The sequence below is a fragment of the Heloderma suspectum genome, chromosome 14 (genome assembly GCF_057233095.1).
Source record: "Heloderma suspectum isolate Gila_16-S chromosome 14, 16-S_ref, whole genome shotgun sequence".
Lineage (NCBI taxonomy): Eukaryota > Metazoa > Chordata > Lepidosauria > Squamata > Helodermatidae > Heloderma > Heloderma suspectum.
Window position 1 is genome coordinate 13,269,101 of NC_139471.1, and position 18,781 is coordinate 13,287,881.

Here is an 18,781-nt window from a genome sequence, read left to right on the forward strand (position 1 = left end):
CCTTGCACCCGGCTGATTAGTGACAATGAAACGGGGACAGGGGGATTTTGACTGAGCCCTAACCAGAAAAACCTGGAAATCACTTTTCTCAGTCTGGCTGGTCATGCCCAGAAGGTGTAAGCAAGGCCCTGGTGGCATGGCACCTCCTCCTCCTAAAAGAGCACATCCTCCTCCTAAAAGAGGAGTGCGCACTCACCCAATCTCTTCACCCCTTCAGTTCATCTCATGGTAAGGACAGTGTGATGGTTAATGCACCAGAAGAGATGTGTGTAAACTGAAGGAATTGTATGAGTGTGGCAGAAGACTCTGTGTTTTGGCTTCAGGCCTGCAGTGGCCAGCCGTCGCCTCTGAAGCTCACAAGCCAAAAGGTGCTTCTGCTGCTTCATGACCAGGGGTGGGGAATCTTCTCAGAGGTGAGTGGGACCAGAGCCAAAAGGCAGTGTGGCCTCTCCTTCTCTCTCTCTGTCTCTGCCAACCCTTCCTTCCTTCCTTCCTTCCTTCCTTCCTTCCTTCCTTCCTCTTTGGCCAGTGAAGGGACAGATTGCTCTTGTCAGAAGTCCAAACTGATCACTTGCAGAAGGATTTTGAAAATTAGGGTGAGTGTCGTATGTGTCCTCAGGGCCACAGGTTGCTCACTCCCTGTCAAGGTTCCACTTGTGACCTGGATGCCCTGAGCAACTCCTTAAGGATCTCTTGCCTCCTTAAGGGTCCCACCTTCCTTCTTTTAATCCTCTCCCAATAATGTGGGGTTTAGACTGTAGACATGGGGTGACTGACAGTCCTGACACAGGGTTTAACCGCAACAGTTTAGTTAGTAGATTTACAACAAGCAATTTACAACTAAAGGTATTTACGTAATACAGCTGAGTGATACAGAAGCCATTGAAAGAAAATAAAAATTGCAAAACGCAAGTTCCTTTACCCTAGCTGCCCTTAGACTTTTCTAGGCTTCTTTTTCCTGCTCACTTTTCAGAATCTGCTCTCACTTCAGGCTCTGGTCTCCTGACTCCTGCTCTTACCAGCTCTCTCCTTCTCTTTATATACTCTTCTCCCTCAAAAACAAAAGTACTCCTTCAAACCTGAAGAAATGAAACTTCACTGGATAAATGAAACTGACACTTAACCAGAGAAATGAAACTACTCCTTCAGGGTTACCCCCAACCAACAGAAAACTCCAGGTCTCTAAGCCTGACCTTTTTTCCTTTAGCCTCTGTAGGTCTCAACCCTTCACACCCCCACTTTATGACACTTGTTTACATGCACTGGTGTGTTTTTTTCTAGAAATGTTTTTGCTACTCCTTAGGGGCTTCCTGGTATACATGGACAAAATGGTATTCCAGGGAAACGAGGACCAGCAGGAGAGCTGGGGCCTCTTGGCCCACTGGGAGCTCCTGGTCCAGCTGGATATCAGGTAAGTTTGTGCACATACCTCTTTTTGGGTGCTGCTTAGTTTGGAGCCTGGTTTAGGTGGGCCACTGGGCAGAAGGACTTTCTTCAATAGGCAGGGTTGGAGGATGCTCTGTGTACCACAGAACACCCAGATGGCTTGTGTAAGCAAGCCAAGCCTCATGTCAATATTTTTTTTAAAAATGTAATCTTCTGGCTCTCTGTGCTACCTGAGCCTCCAGTGACAATGATGGATCCAGGAGTACCCCAAAGCTGCACACTTGCTCCTTCAGGGAGGGTATGACCCCAGCCAGAGCCTGTTGCAGTTCACCCATCCGGTCAGAGGAACCACCTACCAGTAGAGTCTCAGACTTGTCTGGGTTGACCCTCAGTTTATTGGCTCTCATCCAGTCCATTACTGAGACCAGACACCTATTCAGCACATCCACAGCCACACCTGCCTGAGATGAAAAGAAGCTGGGTTGCGTGTTGTCAGCATACCGATGACAATGCACCCCCAAATTACAGATGATCCCACACAGCAGTTTCATGTAGATGTTAAACAATAGGGGGGATAGAATCAACCCCTGCAGAACCCCACTCTGGAGGACCCATGGAGCTGAGCAATACCCTCTAAGCACCACCCTCTGGAAACAGCTGTCCATGCAGGAGCAGAACCCCTACGAAGCAATGCCCTCTACTCAGACAGCTGCTCCAGAAGCCTACCGTGATAGATGGTATTGAGTGCTGCTGAGAGATTAAGGGGTATCGACAGGGACACATTCCCCCTGTCTCTCGTGACACAGGTCATCATGCAGAGCTACCAAGGCAGTATCAGTACCAAAGCTAGGCCTGAACCTCAACTGAAATGGATCCAGAAAATCAGTCTCGTTCAAGAGTGCCTGGATCTGGCCAGCAACCTCCAGAAAGGCATCTGCAACCAGCCTATAAATGGTCAGAACTTCTGGATCCAGGGAGGGTGTCTTAATGAGTGGTCTTACTGCCACCTCTTTCAGGCGACCCAGGACCACTCCCTCTTGCAAGGAGGCATTTATCATGTCCCAGGCCCAACCAGTTGTCCCTTCCCTGCCAAATTTCACTGGCCAAGAAGGGCAAGGATCAAACATGCAAGTGGTCATACATACCTGTCCAAGCATCTTGACCACATTCTCAAGCCTGAATTGAAACTCAGCCAATAATACTAGACTAGACTGTGCTCTGGTCTCCTCATGAAATCTATCTGCTAAAACAGTGGAGTCAAGGTCCTGATGGATGCAAGCAATTTTATCCTCCAAATGCTGAGCAAATAGATCACAACAGGCTGCGGAGGGTTCAACCACTTCCTTTGGGCCATTCTGTAATAGGCCCTGAACTACTTGGAAAAGCTCCGCCAGTTGGCATAGGGAGGATGCCATGGAGGCAGTGGGTTAGCAGTTCTTCACTGCCTTCACCACCACTAAGTAGGCTTGATGTTGATCATGGATTTGATTGTATTAGCCAGGAGTTCGACTCCATTAGTCGGGACTCTTTCTCCACTTGCGTTCTAGTCCTCTTCCAGCTTGCTTCAGTGCCTCAAGCTCCAGAGTATTAGCAAGTTAGTGAAGTGTGGGCTGGATGATGCTCCTGCTAGGTGGATCCAAAGCTGCTTGGAGAACCATATGCAAAGAGTGCTTGCCAGTATTTCCTCATCAAACTTGAGGGAAGTATCCAGTGGGGTGTTGCAGGGCTTAGTCCTGGCCCTTGTAGTCTTCAGCCTTTTTATTAATTTTGGATAATGAGGTGGAAGGAGTATTTATTAAATTTGCACATAGTTAAACTAAACACAGAGCATAGTTAAACTATGGAATTTGCTACCACAAGACATAGTGATGGCCACCAATTTGGATAGCTTTAAAAGGAGGTTGGACAAATTACAGGAGGAGAAGGCTACCAATGGCTACTAGTCTTGATGCTTCTATGCTACCTTATGTATCAGAGGCAGTATGCCTACATACACCAGCTGCTGGGGAAAATGGGTGGGAGGGTGCTGATGCACTCATGTCCTCCATGTGGATTTCCAGTTGACAGCTAGTTGGCCGCTGCTGCTCTGATCCAGCAGGGTTCTTCTTATGTTTTTAATAACAACACAGAATGTGAGACATCTACCTAACCAGCATCAGTATCATATCCTTACAGGGAAGAGAAGGAATGACTGGTCCTGAAGGGCCCTTGGGGGAGAAAGGAGAAAAGGTAAGGGTGGTAACAAGAGTATCCAATGCAGCCCACACATCTGGGAACATTATACAATGAAGTCATTTGTGTGTTTTATGTATGGCCGAAATAAAATTTTTGGACGCATTCAGGATTTGGCCAGATTTACAACATTTTTGAAATAGAAACATTACATTCTGGGTGTGGTTATGCGGGAGGAGCAAAATAAATTTTAAAATTTGGTATTGAAGCCCACTTATTGAAAATAAAACCTTAGCAGTCTGTTTCTGTGCATGTTTTCTTGGAAGCAATTTGCCCTGTGTCCAATTCTGCTTATTCCCAGGTACTAAGGCTGCAATCCTATACACACTTATTTGGGATTAAGTCCCATTGAAGTCAGGGGAATGTACCTTGGGCAGATATGTATGGGATTGCACTGTACGTAATGTTAGGGTTTAAGGAAATATTATGATTTCAATATTTGTGGTTTTATTTTTTGTGAACTGCCCAGAGGGCTTCGGTGATTGGGTGGTATCAAAATGAAATAAGTAAATAATAATAATAATAATAAATAATGACATCGACTTCCGGTTGGAACCAATGTCGCTCTGGCAGCTTCCCATGGGCCATCCATGGGAGCTTTCTTAAACAACTTTTCAAAAGGTTGAAAAACCTTTTCATCTCCCCCCTGCAATTTAAAGGGGGGCAAGGCAACATCTGGATAACATCTTGGCGAAAAGTACCCCCCACGAGATAGTGGGGGGGCTGGATTCCAGGATTATCTCCCCAGAGCTTTACCAATGCAAAAAGCTGTTCTGAAACTCCTATCTCATAGGAGAAAACAGGGCTGACGTGTTCCATAATAATATATGCTTTAAGAAATATCAACAACTCCTGAGGGATGATTTAAGAAATATTAACAATATTTGAGAACATCTGAGGACCTGCAAGAACTGTTTGAGAGAAACATGACTACACCGAGGAGAAGAAAGGGGCTGGCATCACCGCCAACTCCTCCCCCCCGTACCTCCTGTGTCAAAAGTTTCGAAAACAGAAGATATAGGGGAATTATTTATTCTGATAAAGACTTTATCTTCGCAATTTACGGAGCAAGCCAAAATGTTGGGTTTAATCCAAAATTCCATCACCGCCTTGCAAGGAGCTGTGGATCTAATTAATGCATCATGGCAAAAAATGGAGATGAAAATTAACGAGCTAGAAGACCGAATGGCAGGGAATGAAACTACAACACAGGTTTGTTTTAAAAATGTCTCTGACAGAATTTCTCAACTGGAGGCCTTCACGCGCAGATCCAACGTACGTATTATTGGGATTAAAAATCTATCTGATGATGTAAAAGTGCCTATTTTTGTGGATAAACTTTTGCATGAGGTACTCCCTATCCCATCTGATTATTTACTTGATATTGAGCAGGCATTTCATGTGCCAAATGCTAAAGGGACTGACTATACGATCATAGTCCAATTTGCAAAAGTCTCCACAAAGAATTATATCCTGCGTTTGTCAAGAGAGGGTGGAAGCCTTTCCTGGAAACAAGATAGAGTTACGTATGTTATTTCCAGACTACATCAAAGAGGTGGTGAATAAAATAAGGCAATTTACCAAAGTGAAAAATATGGCAAAACAAATGAACTTACAATATTACTTAAAATATCCTGCTACACTGTGTATTGTGTCTGAAGGTCAGATGGAGAAGTTTCTAAATCATGAAATGGCAGAGGTATGGCTGAACGTAAAAATGCATGAGATTTCTGTTACAACTCCATGAACTGGAATCTGTAAACAAGCTTTGTTAACTGTTTGTGTTTAGTCTACATGATCCAGGTTAGGTCAGAAGATAAACGATTATACATATATTCGTTTATTCTCATTCATCTTTCTTCTTTTCTTGCTTTTTTTTTGTTCTTGCTTTTCTTTTTCTTTTTATTTCAAAACAGATATGATATGCTGTATTTAAATTTATTACTTGAGGGTGTATTGTGCATATGTACTTATATATCTAGTAGAAAATATAGTACTGATCGTTAAAGGTCTATTTTAAGTTTTATTATTATATAACACTATATTTCTTTATTATTAATATTATTATTAATATAGGCTACTGGGAACGAACTGTAGACCTGTTTCTTTGATATAAGATTGATGATATGATATTGAAATGTAAGGTTTTTTTATTAAACTGTAAGATTGTTAAGGTTATAGATATAGTTTTTAAAACAGAATGGCATCGAAGGCTGGGGGGTATTGGAGTTTAAACTTAATCCTCTAAAGGGGAGGGAGATGGAGGGAAGGTGAAATAATTTTCTTTTCTTTTTCTCTACTTCCTTTCCTCCTTTCTCCCCCCCCCCCCGTTCCTTTTCATTTTGTTATTGTGGTGTCCTCTTTAGAATATTGTATTGCTGGGAAATTGTAGTATTGATCAGGTTGTTGGTATTTGGGGTATTGTTTATTTCATTTATAAAGATAAAATAAATAAAAATATATTCAATAATAATAATAATAATAATGACATCATGGAGAAGGTTGAGATTATTATTATGTTTTTAAAAGGAAGAGAGTCAATCCAAGCACAATTTAACACTCTCTTCCAGCTCTCTTCCCAAACCAGTATATGCTAGGTTAGACACCAGGTGTGTCTTATAAATGCTAGGTCAGCCGTTTTATGTTAAATTGGGATGAGTCCACTAATCTGGTTGTATGAGACTGGCCAGGATGGCAGTGGGGGAGGGGGGAAATTGATTTAGCTAGGTTTGTTTGTTAAATTTATATACTGCCGAAATGACTGATGCCCTTGGGCATCAGTCATTTTTTAATTCATTAAAAAAAACCCAAACAACAATACAGTAACAACCAAAATAATAAATACAACAATACAAATATTAAAGAGTCAGCAGTACTGTCAATAATCAGAGGAACAGATTAAAGATTAAATGCTGGTGTGTGGGCTCTGTTTTTGGTCAGTGCAGTAGCCCTGGTGGTGGGGATGTTTAACTTTTTCCCCTTGTGCTGTTTTCCTGGTCAAAATCCTTCTCTATTTAAGCTGCTATTAACCCTCCAGCAGAAAATAAATAAATACAGGGACCGGGGCTAATAGAAACTTGCAGAGAAGGGTATTTAGATTGGGAAAACAAGACGGTGGAAAGTTTAAACACCCCTCCCCTTAAATTTGTGGCTCTAATCCAATTCAGAGTACACATGCATACCACCATAGCTTCTTTAGAGTAAAAAAAAAAAGAAGAAGGAAAGATCTCCGATGTCACACATGTTTTGGCTGTTAGGGGGCTTCTTTTAGGCTAGGAAGAAGTAACAAATACATACATTCTTTGGCTCCAACCTGTACTTGGTTGCCTAATAAAATGAAATAAAAATAAATACATTCTGGTCTTCTCACTGAGAGGCCTGAGTTGAGAACGCCAAAGATGACACAAAACATAGTTTTAGTTGCACTGTTCTATGCCAACCCATATTTGGCTACCCAGGACTTTTCTACCTTGTTGAATGCCTTTGTCTCTTTAGGGTGAAGCTGGGGACCATGGAGGAGCTGGTATCAGTGGGCTGGATGGAGAGCAGGTACAGAAGACAGAGGGATGTCCCTCTCCAACTTTTCTCTCTCTGTTTTGGCTTCCATTAGGTCCTCTCTAATTTCCCACCCTGGGAACATGATTGAAGAGCAGTGTGAAAATATCTGTAATACATTAAAAGATTAACATTGCTATCTGTCCCCTTCTTCTCCTTCCAATCAAGAAGACTTCAGCTATTAGCCCTTCCAAATCACCCCTGGGGCAGCGTTTGCCACTAGAGATGGGCAAGCTACTCCTGGCTCACATCAGAATGCCTTGGAAAGAAGCAGAGCCATTTCGGGAAATGGCTTAGCTCATTTCTGAGCCACACCGAATTCAATTCCTGCCCCCCTACCTCATTTGAAAGTTAGTGCTTCGTCTTCCAGGTGGTGGTGGGTGGGGACTTCAGTTCTGGAGGGGCTGTGATTCCATTGAGGGATTTAGTTACAACCAGCCAAAGTTATCAAGGTGCTGTCCAAGGTGCTGAACCCATTTTGGTGATACAGTTCAACACCTTGGGTAGCATCTTTAGTGGTTTGGCTGGTGGTAACTAAAACCCAGAATGCAATCATAGCCCCTCCAGAACTAGAGTGACCAGCTGCTCCTGCTTCTAAGCCTCCCAGATCCCAGGCTATCACATGACAGCCTTTAGTTTGAGCCAGAACAAAAATTGGGGGAAGGGTGGGGGTCATAGTGCTTGCCTCTTCTTGAGGTGAACATTATGTGTCCCTGAAGTTCATATCCATATCCTGTTGTTGTTCAGTCATTAAGTCGTGTCCTACTCTTCATGACCCCATGGACAATAGCATGCCAGGCCTTCCTGTCCTCCACTCTCTCCCGGAGTGTGCTCAAGTTCATATGCATTGCATCGGTGATGCTATCTAGCCATCTCATCCTCTGCCGTCCCCTTCTCCTTTTGCCTTCAGTCTTTCCCAGCATCAGGGTCTTTTCCAGTGACTTTTCTCTTCACATTAGGTGGCCAAAATATTTGAGCTTCAGCTTCAGTGTCTGTCCTTCCAATGAGCACTCAGGGTTGATTTCCTTTAGGATTGAATCCATATCATAGCATATCATAATATGTCTCAGTGCATGGTCGGAGGGCACATGATGCAGTCTTCATTGTACCTGGTCAGTTCCTGAATAGGAGACTGCCAAGGAACCCCCATGCACACTATCTTGACTTCCATGATGGAAGGAATCCATGTAATAAATAAATTTCCAAGCCTGACCTGATGAGCTTCAGTGGCCTCCCTTATTCGGCACTCTAGCTTTTCTGCATATTTGTGTTTAAAAGACTTGTCTAGTAAGAGTTGAGGACTGTTAATGCTTTTCTCCTGTAGGGTGCCCCAGGCGCACTTGGAGGAGAAGGTCAGCCTGGGTCAAAAGGGGAACAGGTCAGTGTTTCAAAAGAGCTTTGAAGACCTGGGCCACATATGCCTTTTTTGGGTAACAAGCGCTAACAGGCCTCCTCTTGCACCTGGGTTTGAAAACCTCAAATTCAGTGTGTGTGTGTGTGTGTGTGTGTGTGTAATATATGCATTCTTCTAGAGGCAGAAGCCTGACAACTACTCTTCCACCCATGGGAATCGCACTTGCCAAATTAATTCTTCTCCCCGATGGTTTTTGTGGCTGTGGTAGCCGACATACAAATGAGGGTCTCTTACTTATGCTTAACAACTCTGGCGAAGGCTAGTGAGAACCCTAACCCCTTATCAATAACGGTGGACAATGGGCAAATATGTGTATCCCACAGTGGTGGCTGGTTGACTCCAGTTCTGGAGGGGCTGTGATTCCACTCAGGGTTTTAGTCACCATCAGCCAAAACTCTAACGGCGCTGTCCAAGGTGCTCAACCCATTTTGGGGTCAGACACAGCACCCTTGATAGCACCTTTAAGTGCCCAGGATAGCAGCTTTCAGCACCCTGGATAACATCTCTCAGAACCCTGGATAGCAGTGTTAGGAGTGTTGGCTGGTGGTAAGTAAAACCCTGAATTGGATCACAGCCCCTCCAGAACTGGAGACACCAGCTGTCACTGGTATCACATGATGTTTAACCCACCCACCATCCTGAAATATCACTGTTATGGTTTGTCAGAAGGGACAGGAATAAAAGAGGAACTTGGGGAACCAATAAAAGCTTCTCTTGGAGTCAAACTCAACATGAGGTAAAAATGTCCTGGCTGTTGGAGCAATAACAACAATGGAACCAATTCCCTAGGGAGGTGGTGGGCTCTCCCACACTGGAGGCATTCAAGACAAGGCTGGACAGCCACCTGTCAGGGTGACTTGGATTTCTGCATTGAACAGGGGGTTGGACTCGGTGGTCTTATAGGCCCCTTCCAACCCTACTGTTCTGTGATTCTATGGTAGTAGCAGATGCAGATCCCACATGAAGGAGCAGCAGTCTGCAGTGAGAAAGCAGCAGATCTGCATTAGGATCAGTGGAAGAACTTTAATCTCATGCCCCAGTAATCATGGTGCTATTAGTGGTGAGGAAGTGGTGATCTGAAACAACCCCTGCCTCACATCCCCTGATCTCCGCGAGCAGGGAGGGCAGACTGAGACTTCCTCACCCCTCATCTTGAACTGTGTATATCTTTGTGTGTGTATTTGTGCACACAGCCCCCACCCCATGAGCTGGCATTGCATGGATCCCTGGGGGCCAAAAAGATTGCCCACCCCTGCTGTAAAGGCACCTAACACAGAAACCCCTGCAGCTTTTTTACTGACATTGGCAGGCTTCATCCACTCTAAAGGGGTTAGTGACAAATAATTTTTTTTAAAAAAAATTATCACTATTTATTTAGTTGTTAGTCAACAGGGAGACATTACGAAGCCTCAGATGTCCAAAGTGAAGCTCTGCTTCAGTACCATGATAAAGCAGGTCATGCCTGAAGTGACCAGAGATGAAATGCCCTATTTTCGGAAGTGCCAAAGTGGGGCTTAAACCAGATCTTGTCTTTGGTGCATGCACATTTGACGAGATAGCAATTTTCTTATCGTGGGCATTCAGTTTGGCAGCCATTTTCAAAATGAACAAAAATAATCTGGCTCCACATCTAGATTGTTCATAGTCTCTAGAATATGGCTACCAATTTCTATGCTTGTATCGCAAAAGGAACACTTCTTATGCATGACATTCTATAACTCTAATATTCAAGTCTTGGAGTGCAATCCGATGCATGTTGAGACAGAAAAAAAGTGCAACAACTCCCAGCTTTTCCCTAGCCGGCATGGCTGGCTGGGGGAATGCTGGAGGTTGTGGACCTTTTTTCTGTCTCAACGTTTGTTGGATTGCGCCCTTTTTCTGTGACCTTGTGAGGTCACAAGGTCACAGAAAAGTCTTTTCTGAGACTTGTGAGAAAGAAAGGGGGCTGGTCTTGGACCCTTTAGCCTATGCTGAAGGGAAGGGGGTTATTCACCCACACAGACCCCTGCTTCTCTTCCTGACCATGGAGCTCCATCCTCCTCAGCCTACTACTTCCTCTGCCTTTTGTAAATGGCTGCCTTGCCTCCCCACCACTGCCACCTACATTCCCTGCCTCCCTTGCCTTGCTCATGAGTAGGCCTTTGCAAGCTGGTTGCCACATGTGAGGAGGCCCCTTTTGGTTTCACACTCATCTCCCTGCTCATCTTTAGGCCTTCCTTGTCCTCTCCCCTGCCCTCCCCCACCTCAGTCAGGAACCCCCCTTCTGCATTGGAAGGCTTTGACAAGGTGAAAGTACCCCCTGAGCCCCAACAAGGCTCAGAGTCTAGTGTCCAATATTCCAGCTATGCCAGACAGGGACAAGGTCATTGCAATTTACAACAGCAATCACTTTCTGAATGCAGTAAGTAAAGTCAGACTTGAAAATAGCCTGATATCTATTCTCCTCCTCCTCCCTCCCTTCCTCCTCCTCCTCTTCCTCCCTTTCCAGGGTGCTAAAGGAGCCCCAGGAGATTCAGGTGTCCAAGGAGGCATTGGGGAGACTGGAGAGAAGGGCCCAAAAGGGCAGCCTGGAGGATATGGAGAGCTGGGGAAAGAGGTACCTGTGCAGAATTGTTTGTGTGGGTTTCTCAGGCCAGCTTAGCAATGGGAGGAGTGGGGGAGGTGCTTCTGATGCACCTCAAGGAATGGAGAGCGAGGCTTAAGTGTCCAGTAAGCTGGCTTTGTAAGGGGGGTTGCCTGATGAGTGTTTTTTTTAGCAGGGCTTGGCCCCATGTGTAAACCTCCATGCCTAAAAATGTGCTTCCCCTCTACAGGGTGATGATGGAGACCCTGGAGATGCTGGCGAGCTGGGGCCAAAGGGAGAAAAGGTGTAGAAGAGCAATTCTGATTTGGCTTTCTTAATCTATTAGGTTTTCGGCTGCAGGTGTCTGGGTGTAGGGGAGCAACATTAGACAGGGATTATGAAGGCCAACATTAGGTTTATGATGGGCAGAGGGTGCTGTGGTGGTGGGAGGTGGAAATATCTAATGGAGAGAAGGTGAGTCAGAGACATCTATGTGCCATCTGCACTTCTAGTCTATCTCCCATCCTCAACAACTCTGGTGTCTTAACTGTGGGCTTCTTCAGCCTTAAAGTGTTTCTGGTGAATGCCAGGTCAGCCAATGGAAAGGCAATGACCCCTGTGACCTAATCCAGGGAGAACATACTAACCTGACACATACAGCTGAAAGCTGGTTTGATGACAGGGGAGGTGTATATCTCTCCCAGATGTGTCCACCAGTTTATCTGGTGGAGTATCAAGCTTGGCTTGAGGGTTGGAGTGGCCCTGGACTTTAAAGATTCCATCTCTCTGGTCAGGTTCCCTGTCCAGCAATCAGATGTGTCCACCAGGTTATCTGGTAGAGCACCAAACTTAGCTTGAGGGTTGGAGTGGCCTTGGATTTTAAGGATTCCATCTCTCTGGTCAGGTTCCCTATCCAGTGATCAGACAGTTTTGAATGTCTGTACCTGTCACTGGAGACTCAAGATAGGACTGGGATTCTGTGGGTGTACTATCCACCATCCTGCCCAACAGTCTTCTTGCCCAAGTTGACATAGGTGGTCTGAGTTATGCTGAGGCTTGCACTCGTGGGGGACTTCAACAACCATGCTGCGTCCACCTTGTCTGGAGCATTTCAGGATTTCATGACCACTATGACAACTGTGGGCCTGGTTCAATATCTAGCCCAACCCATGTGGTATGATATACATTGGACTTGGTTTTATACACTGGTTTAGGGGACAACAATTAGTGGATGAGTGGGAGCTAGCAATAGCTCTGTTATGGACAGATCATTATCCAATCAAGTTTGACCTATTGGCCACTCTTAGCTCTTGGAGGTGTGGGAACCAATTTTTATGGTCTGCCCTCAGAGGTTGAGAGACCCAGATGGTTTCCCAGGGTCTCTTGGGGAATTTCCTTCAATCTTAGCTGGTGGTTCTGCTGAGGCCCTGGTCTCTGTTAGAATGGGGAGATGACCCAGGCCATCACTCCAGTTGCTCCCGAGCATCATTGACCTAATCACAGAGCCATATCAACACCTTGGTATTTTGAGGAACTGAGGGCTGGCTGACTGGAACGGGGAACAGGAGTGCTCCACACTGCCATATTTTGTTGTACTTCCAGCGTGTCTTTATAAAGATAGTTAATTAGATTGTATGCGGTCATGCAATCAGATCAGCATTCTTGGTTCCTTTGATTCTCCAGCTTTTTGGAATAATCTCTCCCTGTCCCTTTGTCTCTCCTGGAATCAGGGAATCACTGGCACCAGAGGAACTTTGGGACTGCCAGGGCCAGCTGGAGCTGTGGGCAAAGTTGGCGGAAAGGGTCACAAAGGCGAAAAGGGGCAAGACGGCTTCTTGGTGAGTATAAACTCACTTTCTCTCTTCTACCATGTCTTGGGTCTTTCCTAAGTAGCCATGCTAGACCTGCAGAACTAGAAATATAGAGCACGTGTGGTGAGCCAGTGTAGCATAGTGGGCACAGTGTCAGCCTTGGAGTGGGGAGACCCAGAATCCAAATCTCCGCAGCCATGAAGTTCACCAAACCTTCGGCTGGTTGTTCAGTCTCAGCCTAACCTACCCCACAGGGTTGTTATCAATACAAAGGGAAGCATACCATGTACACTATCTTGAGCCCCTTAAAACATAATATTAACTTTAAAGCAATAGCCTTTAGAATATAGGAAGCACACTTCTGGGATGTGCTTGTGACATTTGGAGGAAAAGAAAAGTACAGTCTGATGTTGTATTGCTAGGCTGACATCTACTAATTATAGTTGTGTATGTAGCACCATCTATGCAAGTCTGCCCCAAACTGGTGCCCTCCAGGTATGCTGAACTACAACTCACATCGTCCCAGCCAATGGCCATGATACCTGGCAGATCATGGAGTAGGGATTCAACCTATGCTAGATGGGGTTACACTCCCCCTGAAGACTCAGGCTTGCAGTTTGCATGTAGTTCTGGGTTCATCCCTGAACCTGGATGTCCAGGGTTGGGTGGTGGCCAAAAGTGTGTTGGCACACCTGAAGCTAGTGCGAACTGTGGAACTGTGGAAGCTTAGGAACTGTGCCTGTTCCTAAGAGATGTCTGATCTGGCCTCGGTGACACATGCCTTGTTACATCCTGTTTGGACTATATCAATGGGCTTTAAGTGGACCTGCCTTTGAAAACTGTTTGGAAACTTGAAGCCTCTTGTCTGTGTTTGATTTGGGCGTTTGAAGTTCAGTGGGGGCAAAAGGAATCCTGACAATTTTCAGCTGCAGTCAGTGAAGACATTTGTGAGGAACTTCCTGCTACTAGATGGCGTTGCCACTTCAGGACATTGCACCTATGCCTGATCTACAGGGATGGATTAGCATTTCATTTCCATTCATATCTGCCCAGCTTGCACCTGCTGATGGGCCCATGAGCAAACAATGCACACTATAAAAGTGTGTATTTTGGTAAATGCGCATTTTCATGCTCTTGTCAATGGGGAAAAAGTACGCATTTCGGTGTGCACTTTAAAAAATGCACACCCAAATGCATACTTTTCCTGTTCGAGTGGTAGGGAGAAGCTCACAATCAGGAACAGGAACAAGGTGGACCAAGCTTTGAGATGGAACTCAGACAAGGTTGGGCCTTGCTGATTCTCCAACCCCTTTTGATATATGGGACTTTTATATGAGGCAGGAATGTTAACAGCTTCGGCAGATTCTGTCTTCATGGATACGTTGGAGGGAATCTAATAATTTCCCTTTCTCTTCCTCCATTTTTCCATATAGGGCCAAGCAGGCACGGTTGGAGTGGCAGGACATGAAGGAGTCCAAGGATCTCAGGTGCGTCATGCGTCATAGCTGTGTGCTCACAGAGGTAGCCCCGGATGAGACCTGCTGGTGCCGCATTCTGGCAAGGTTAGACAGCTGCTGCAGGGACAGTAGCCTTCCCTCTACACAATCAGCAAAACAGAGACTGGAACTTCAAGCTAATATGGCTTTATTATGCTAATGGCAAGTTTTTCCTCAATACAGCTTCAGTGAAACCCAAAGACTACCCTAGGGCCTAAATGGCTCATCCTGAGCTCTCTGTTGGGGAAGACTTTAGCAAGGTAGAGAAGTTGCCACTGAATTGACAATAAGCCACTACTGCAAAACCCAAAAGGCCACTTACGCCTCTCCCTTAGGGTGGCTCCCCTTTGCATTGGCTAGTTGAGCAAAGGCATTTGGGGCTTTTTAGTTTTGAAAAATGACAGCTGAAAGGGAACATGATAAAGGTTTATGAAATTTCACGTGGCACAGCAGGGGTGGGCAACCTGTAGCCTTTGGCCTAATTTCAAACCCCCCTGCAAGCCATCAGTTCTATCTTACGGCAAGAGAACATAAGAACATAAGAAGAGTCATGCTGGATCAGACCAAGGGTCCATCTAGTCCAGCATTCTGTTCATGCAGTAGCCAACCAGGGGAAAACCACAAGCAGGACATGAGTGGAACAGCACCCTCCCACCCCTGTTCCCCAGCAAGTGGTATCCACAGGCTCACTGCCTCTGGTACTGAAGGTAGCATATAGCCATCAGGACTAGTAGCCATTGATAGCCTTCCCCTCCAGGAATTTGTTGTACCATGTTTGACAGCTATCCAAATTGGTGGCCACCACTACATGTTGTGGTAGCAAATTCCATAGTCCTGCACTGGACTCTCCTCTACACTGCCCTTTACTCATTAGTCAGTCATTCCACCCCACCCATGTCACTTCCATGTTCAATACTGCACTTCTCACTCTTTGGGCCCTCCTGTTAAATAGCATTAAGCCAGATAAATGCATCTTGCAGGAGACATCTTTTCTTTTTGGTGTTGCAGGGTGAAATGGGACCCCAGGGGCTTTCTGGAGTGGATGGTCCTGAAGGTCTGAAGGTACAGAGACAAATTAATTTCAGAGAGAAGCAATCCCTGCTTGCCACCTTCTGCCCATGGCAGTGCTAGAAGCACACGAGAAGTGGGAGACCAAGACAGTTTACAGCTTTTGGGAAAGGGGGCATTGGGATGTGGGCATGTTGCATGCATGGAATCAGTACCACCTCCGTAGCTGAGGGAGTTTAGTCATCTACTTTCTAGGTAGCAAAAGAGTTTGTTCATTTCTGGGCCCCCATTAGACCAGAGATGTGGAATGTGTAGCCCTCTAAATGTCATTGGACTGCAACTCCAGTCATCCCTCACCGTTGGCTATGCTGGCTAAGCCTGATGGAAGTTGCAGTCCAGCAATATCAGGCGGACCACACATTTCCCAACCAAAGCCCTCAAAAGGCAGCTTACAGCACACATAACATTCAATATCATAAATGCAATACCACATTACCGTAAAACAAAAATTTAAAACCACAGTATAACCCAATAACAGGCTGACAGCGCACCAGTACAACCTATGGCAAACACTTCAAAGCAATTTATAGCTAGCACAACCATACATCTTTCAAGATAAGACAACCTGAAATTAAATAACTCTTTAGAGCCCATTTAAAGGCCTGTAGCGATGGGGTCCTGCACGCAGCAGTTGGGAGGGAGCCCCACCAACCTAGGGCCACCACCGGGAATGCAGTTCTTTGCGTATCACTGTTTTTGTTTTGCTTCCTTTTAGGGAAATCCAGGACCTTGCGGTGTGATTGGACCAACTGGCACAGCTGGGATGGTGGTAAGGGCGGGGAGCTTGGGATCCAAATCTTACTCCTCCACCTAATTCGCTTCCTGTTTTGATGTTTGCTTCCCCTTGATTCTTGGAGACACCCATTGATGGTTAAAGTGAGAAGTCCTGAAGTCATCCTGTAGTGAGTTGGTTAGTGAGCAAAAAAGTGAACATCACAGAGTTCCTACGTGCTGGTAGTTGACCTGTGTAATTTGGTTAGCCAGCAGCTTAACAGTTAATTGAGAAGCTCTTTCACACAGGCCTGCAATCTACAGCCTGCAACCTTGAAGGTGTTTCAACCTCACTCTGCCTGAGCAGAGAGAGGTTTTGTTTCCTGTGAGAAGCTAGCCTAGCCCCCCCCTTTTTTTTTTCTTCAGGGAAGAGAGTGTATTTCCGTATGAACCTGTCAGCTCCTGAGCTGGACAGAGAGAGTGTCAGGGTGGACACTGAGCCCATAGAATCCCAGAGTAGTTCTGATTCTGAAGAAGAACAGTCGCTCCTGGGAGGGGAGCACGCTCCTCTTTCCCAGGGCCAACAGCTGACGGAGATTCCTCCCACCAGCATTCCTAGCTTAGATAGCAGTCCAGGGAGTAACAAAGAGCAGATAGCAAACTTGGTGGACGCGCGACGCAGACGCAGAGAGCGGCGCCAGATGGAGGGCGCTGAAAGGAGGCGGAGTGCCCGGTTGGCGCGCAAACAATGGCTGCGCCCAGAGGATCCAAGGGAAAAGGGGAGGGACTCTCCCTAGTCCTTAAGTTCAGGGGTCTGCTAGTAATTCCCTTTCAAACGGGGACCAACTGTTCCAACTTAGGGCATAGGGATGCTGCTGCTCAGATCTAGTTGCAAACGGTATAGTTGTTAAGTTGTAAAAGAAGAATAAAGCTTTGAAAAGAATCCCTTCGTCTGAGTCTGGACTTGGCTACTGGATTAGACTGAGAGAGGCCTCCAAGGAGCCCTTGACAGAGAGACACCCAGGAAAGCAAGTCCTCAGGTCTTGTGCTTTGGCCTCACTCCAAGGGGCAATACGTGCTGTCAGCTTAGAGAACTTTTGCCAATCCGAGGAATGATGGGGGGCGGGGGGTCCAGGCAGACAGTTCTGAGCAGCTTTCTTTGCATATATATTCTGCATCCATTTTCTATCAATAAAGTGTCATCTTTTTTGCATAAGTGACTCTGTTTCATCTTAGTAATCAAAAGAATCTAAGACTGGGACCTGACAGAATCAGAAACCCAGATGGGTACACATCCTCATTTCAGGTATTCTGCGTGGGCCAAAATGTACACACAGCTGTGTGTACCATTAATCCAATGGCCCATTGCACCCTGTGGAGGTACTCCTTGGCACCAGAGGAAGGGCATGAAGAGAAATGTGAGGTTAACCCTTGCCTTTCCCCCTGAAACTGATGTCCCCACACACACACATTTTTCATCCCCACCAGGAAACACTGCATGCAAAGCAGCATGGAAGAGGATGTTTCAATGGAAAAGCAGTTGCCAAAGAAAGATGAGCTCTCCTCCCTGTACTCCTTTTAATGTATTTATTTATTATATGATTTTAAAATGCTTATAGGCCACCTATAGGACAAAAGAGCCCTCTCAGCATGACTTACAAAATTCATAAAACATCAGTAATAACACAGCTAAAATCCAACTAACAAGTTAATGGCTAATAAACACCAAACAATCGGACTAACACCAAATACAAGCATTAAAATCAGTCATGTACTAACACAATTTCCAGCAAGCAGCCCCCCAAAACTGTCAGGTTAAGTCCACAGGGAGTAAATCTGTTTTTAGGGCCCTACTGCAAAGGACAGGTCTGCAAAACTACTCCTACCTGAGAGCACAGTGGAAAGAAGAATGAGGCATTCAGCAGACAGGACTGCAGTGTAGTGTGCAGCTATATCTTCAGTGGTTTCCATTCTCTCGATTGATGAACCTAAGAACTACTGTGCGGGCTAGTGTGGAGCAGAGATGCATCTGAATTTTCCAATGGGATTACTCTTACACTCGAGCCCTGTTCAGGTATTCCCCCTCACATGTTCCCCATCATGTGAGGGGGAATGCCTGAAAACGTGGTTCCACATGGACCGATGGCCCCACTGGACTCCACCAGGACAAGAGCTTTCAATGTGGTGGCCCCGTTTCTTTGGAACTCCCTGCACCTGGAGGTCAGGCAGGTGCCAACACTATGTTGCTTCCAGCACCTCCTGAAAACAGCAGTTCCAGGAGGCATTCCTTAACTGACCAGCCATAGTTTGATTGGCATTCTGTTTTTAAAAAGAATAATGTTAATATGCTGTTTTAATCCTTCAATCTTTTTACTGTTTTGCCTTTTTATGTTCTCCGCTCCGAAATCTGTTTTAGATATGGAGCAGTATATAAATATTGTTAATAAACTAAATAAAATAAGATCAAAGATGCACTCAGGAGATACACTCCTTCCATCGTATTCCTGACAGCCTGGCCCTACAGCTTTCCACACGTTGGGGTTGA

At 45.6% G+C, this 18,781-nt stretch overlaps 1 protein-coding gene across 1 annotated transcript in view; it reads left to right on the top strand.

Annotated features, from left to right (window-relative positions):
- The window catches only part of COL27A1 (collagen type XXVII alpha 1 chain), a 146,261-nt gene that overhangs the window by 112,087 nt on the left and 15,393 nt on the right, over positions 1-18,781 (top strand). The window contains exons 41-52 of the mRNA XM_084820772.1: positions 1,304-1,411; positions 2,044-2,123; positions 2,945-3,016; positions 7,114-7,167; positions 8,498-8,551; positions 10,798-10,879; positions 11,076-11,183; positions 11,401-11,454; positions 12,881-12,988; positions 14,395-14,448; positions 15,466-15,519; positions 16,241-16,294. Of these exons, the coding sequence (XP_084676898.1) occupies positions 1,304-1,411; positions 2,044-2,123; positions 2,945-3,016; positions 7,114-7,167; positions 8,498-8,551; positions 10,798-10,879; positions 11,076-11,183; positions 11,401-11,454; positions 12,881-12,988; positions 14,395-14,448; positions 15,466-15,519; positions 16,241-16,294 (882 nt within the window). The remainder of the gene's footprint in view (positions 1-1,303; positions 1,412-2,043; positions 2,124-2,944; positions 3,017-7,113; positions 7,168-8,497; positions 8,552-10,797; positions 10,880-11,075; positions 11,184-11,400; positions 11,455-12,880; positions 12,989-14,394; positions 14,449-15,465; positions 15,520-16,240; positions 16,295-18,781) is intronic.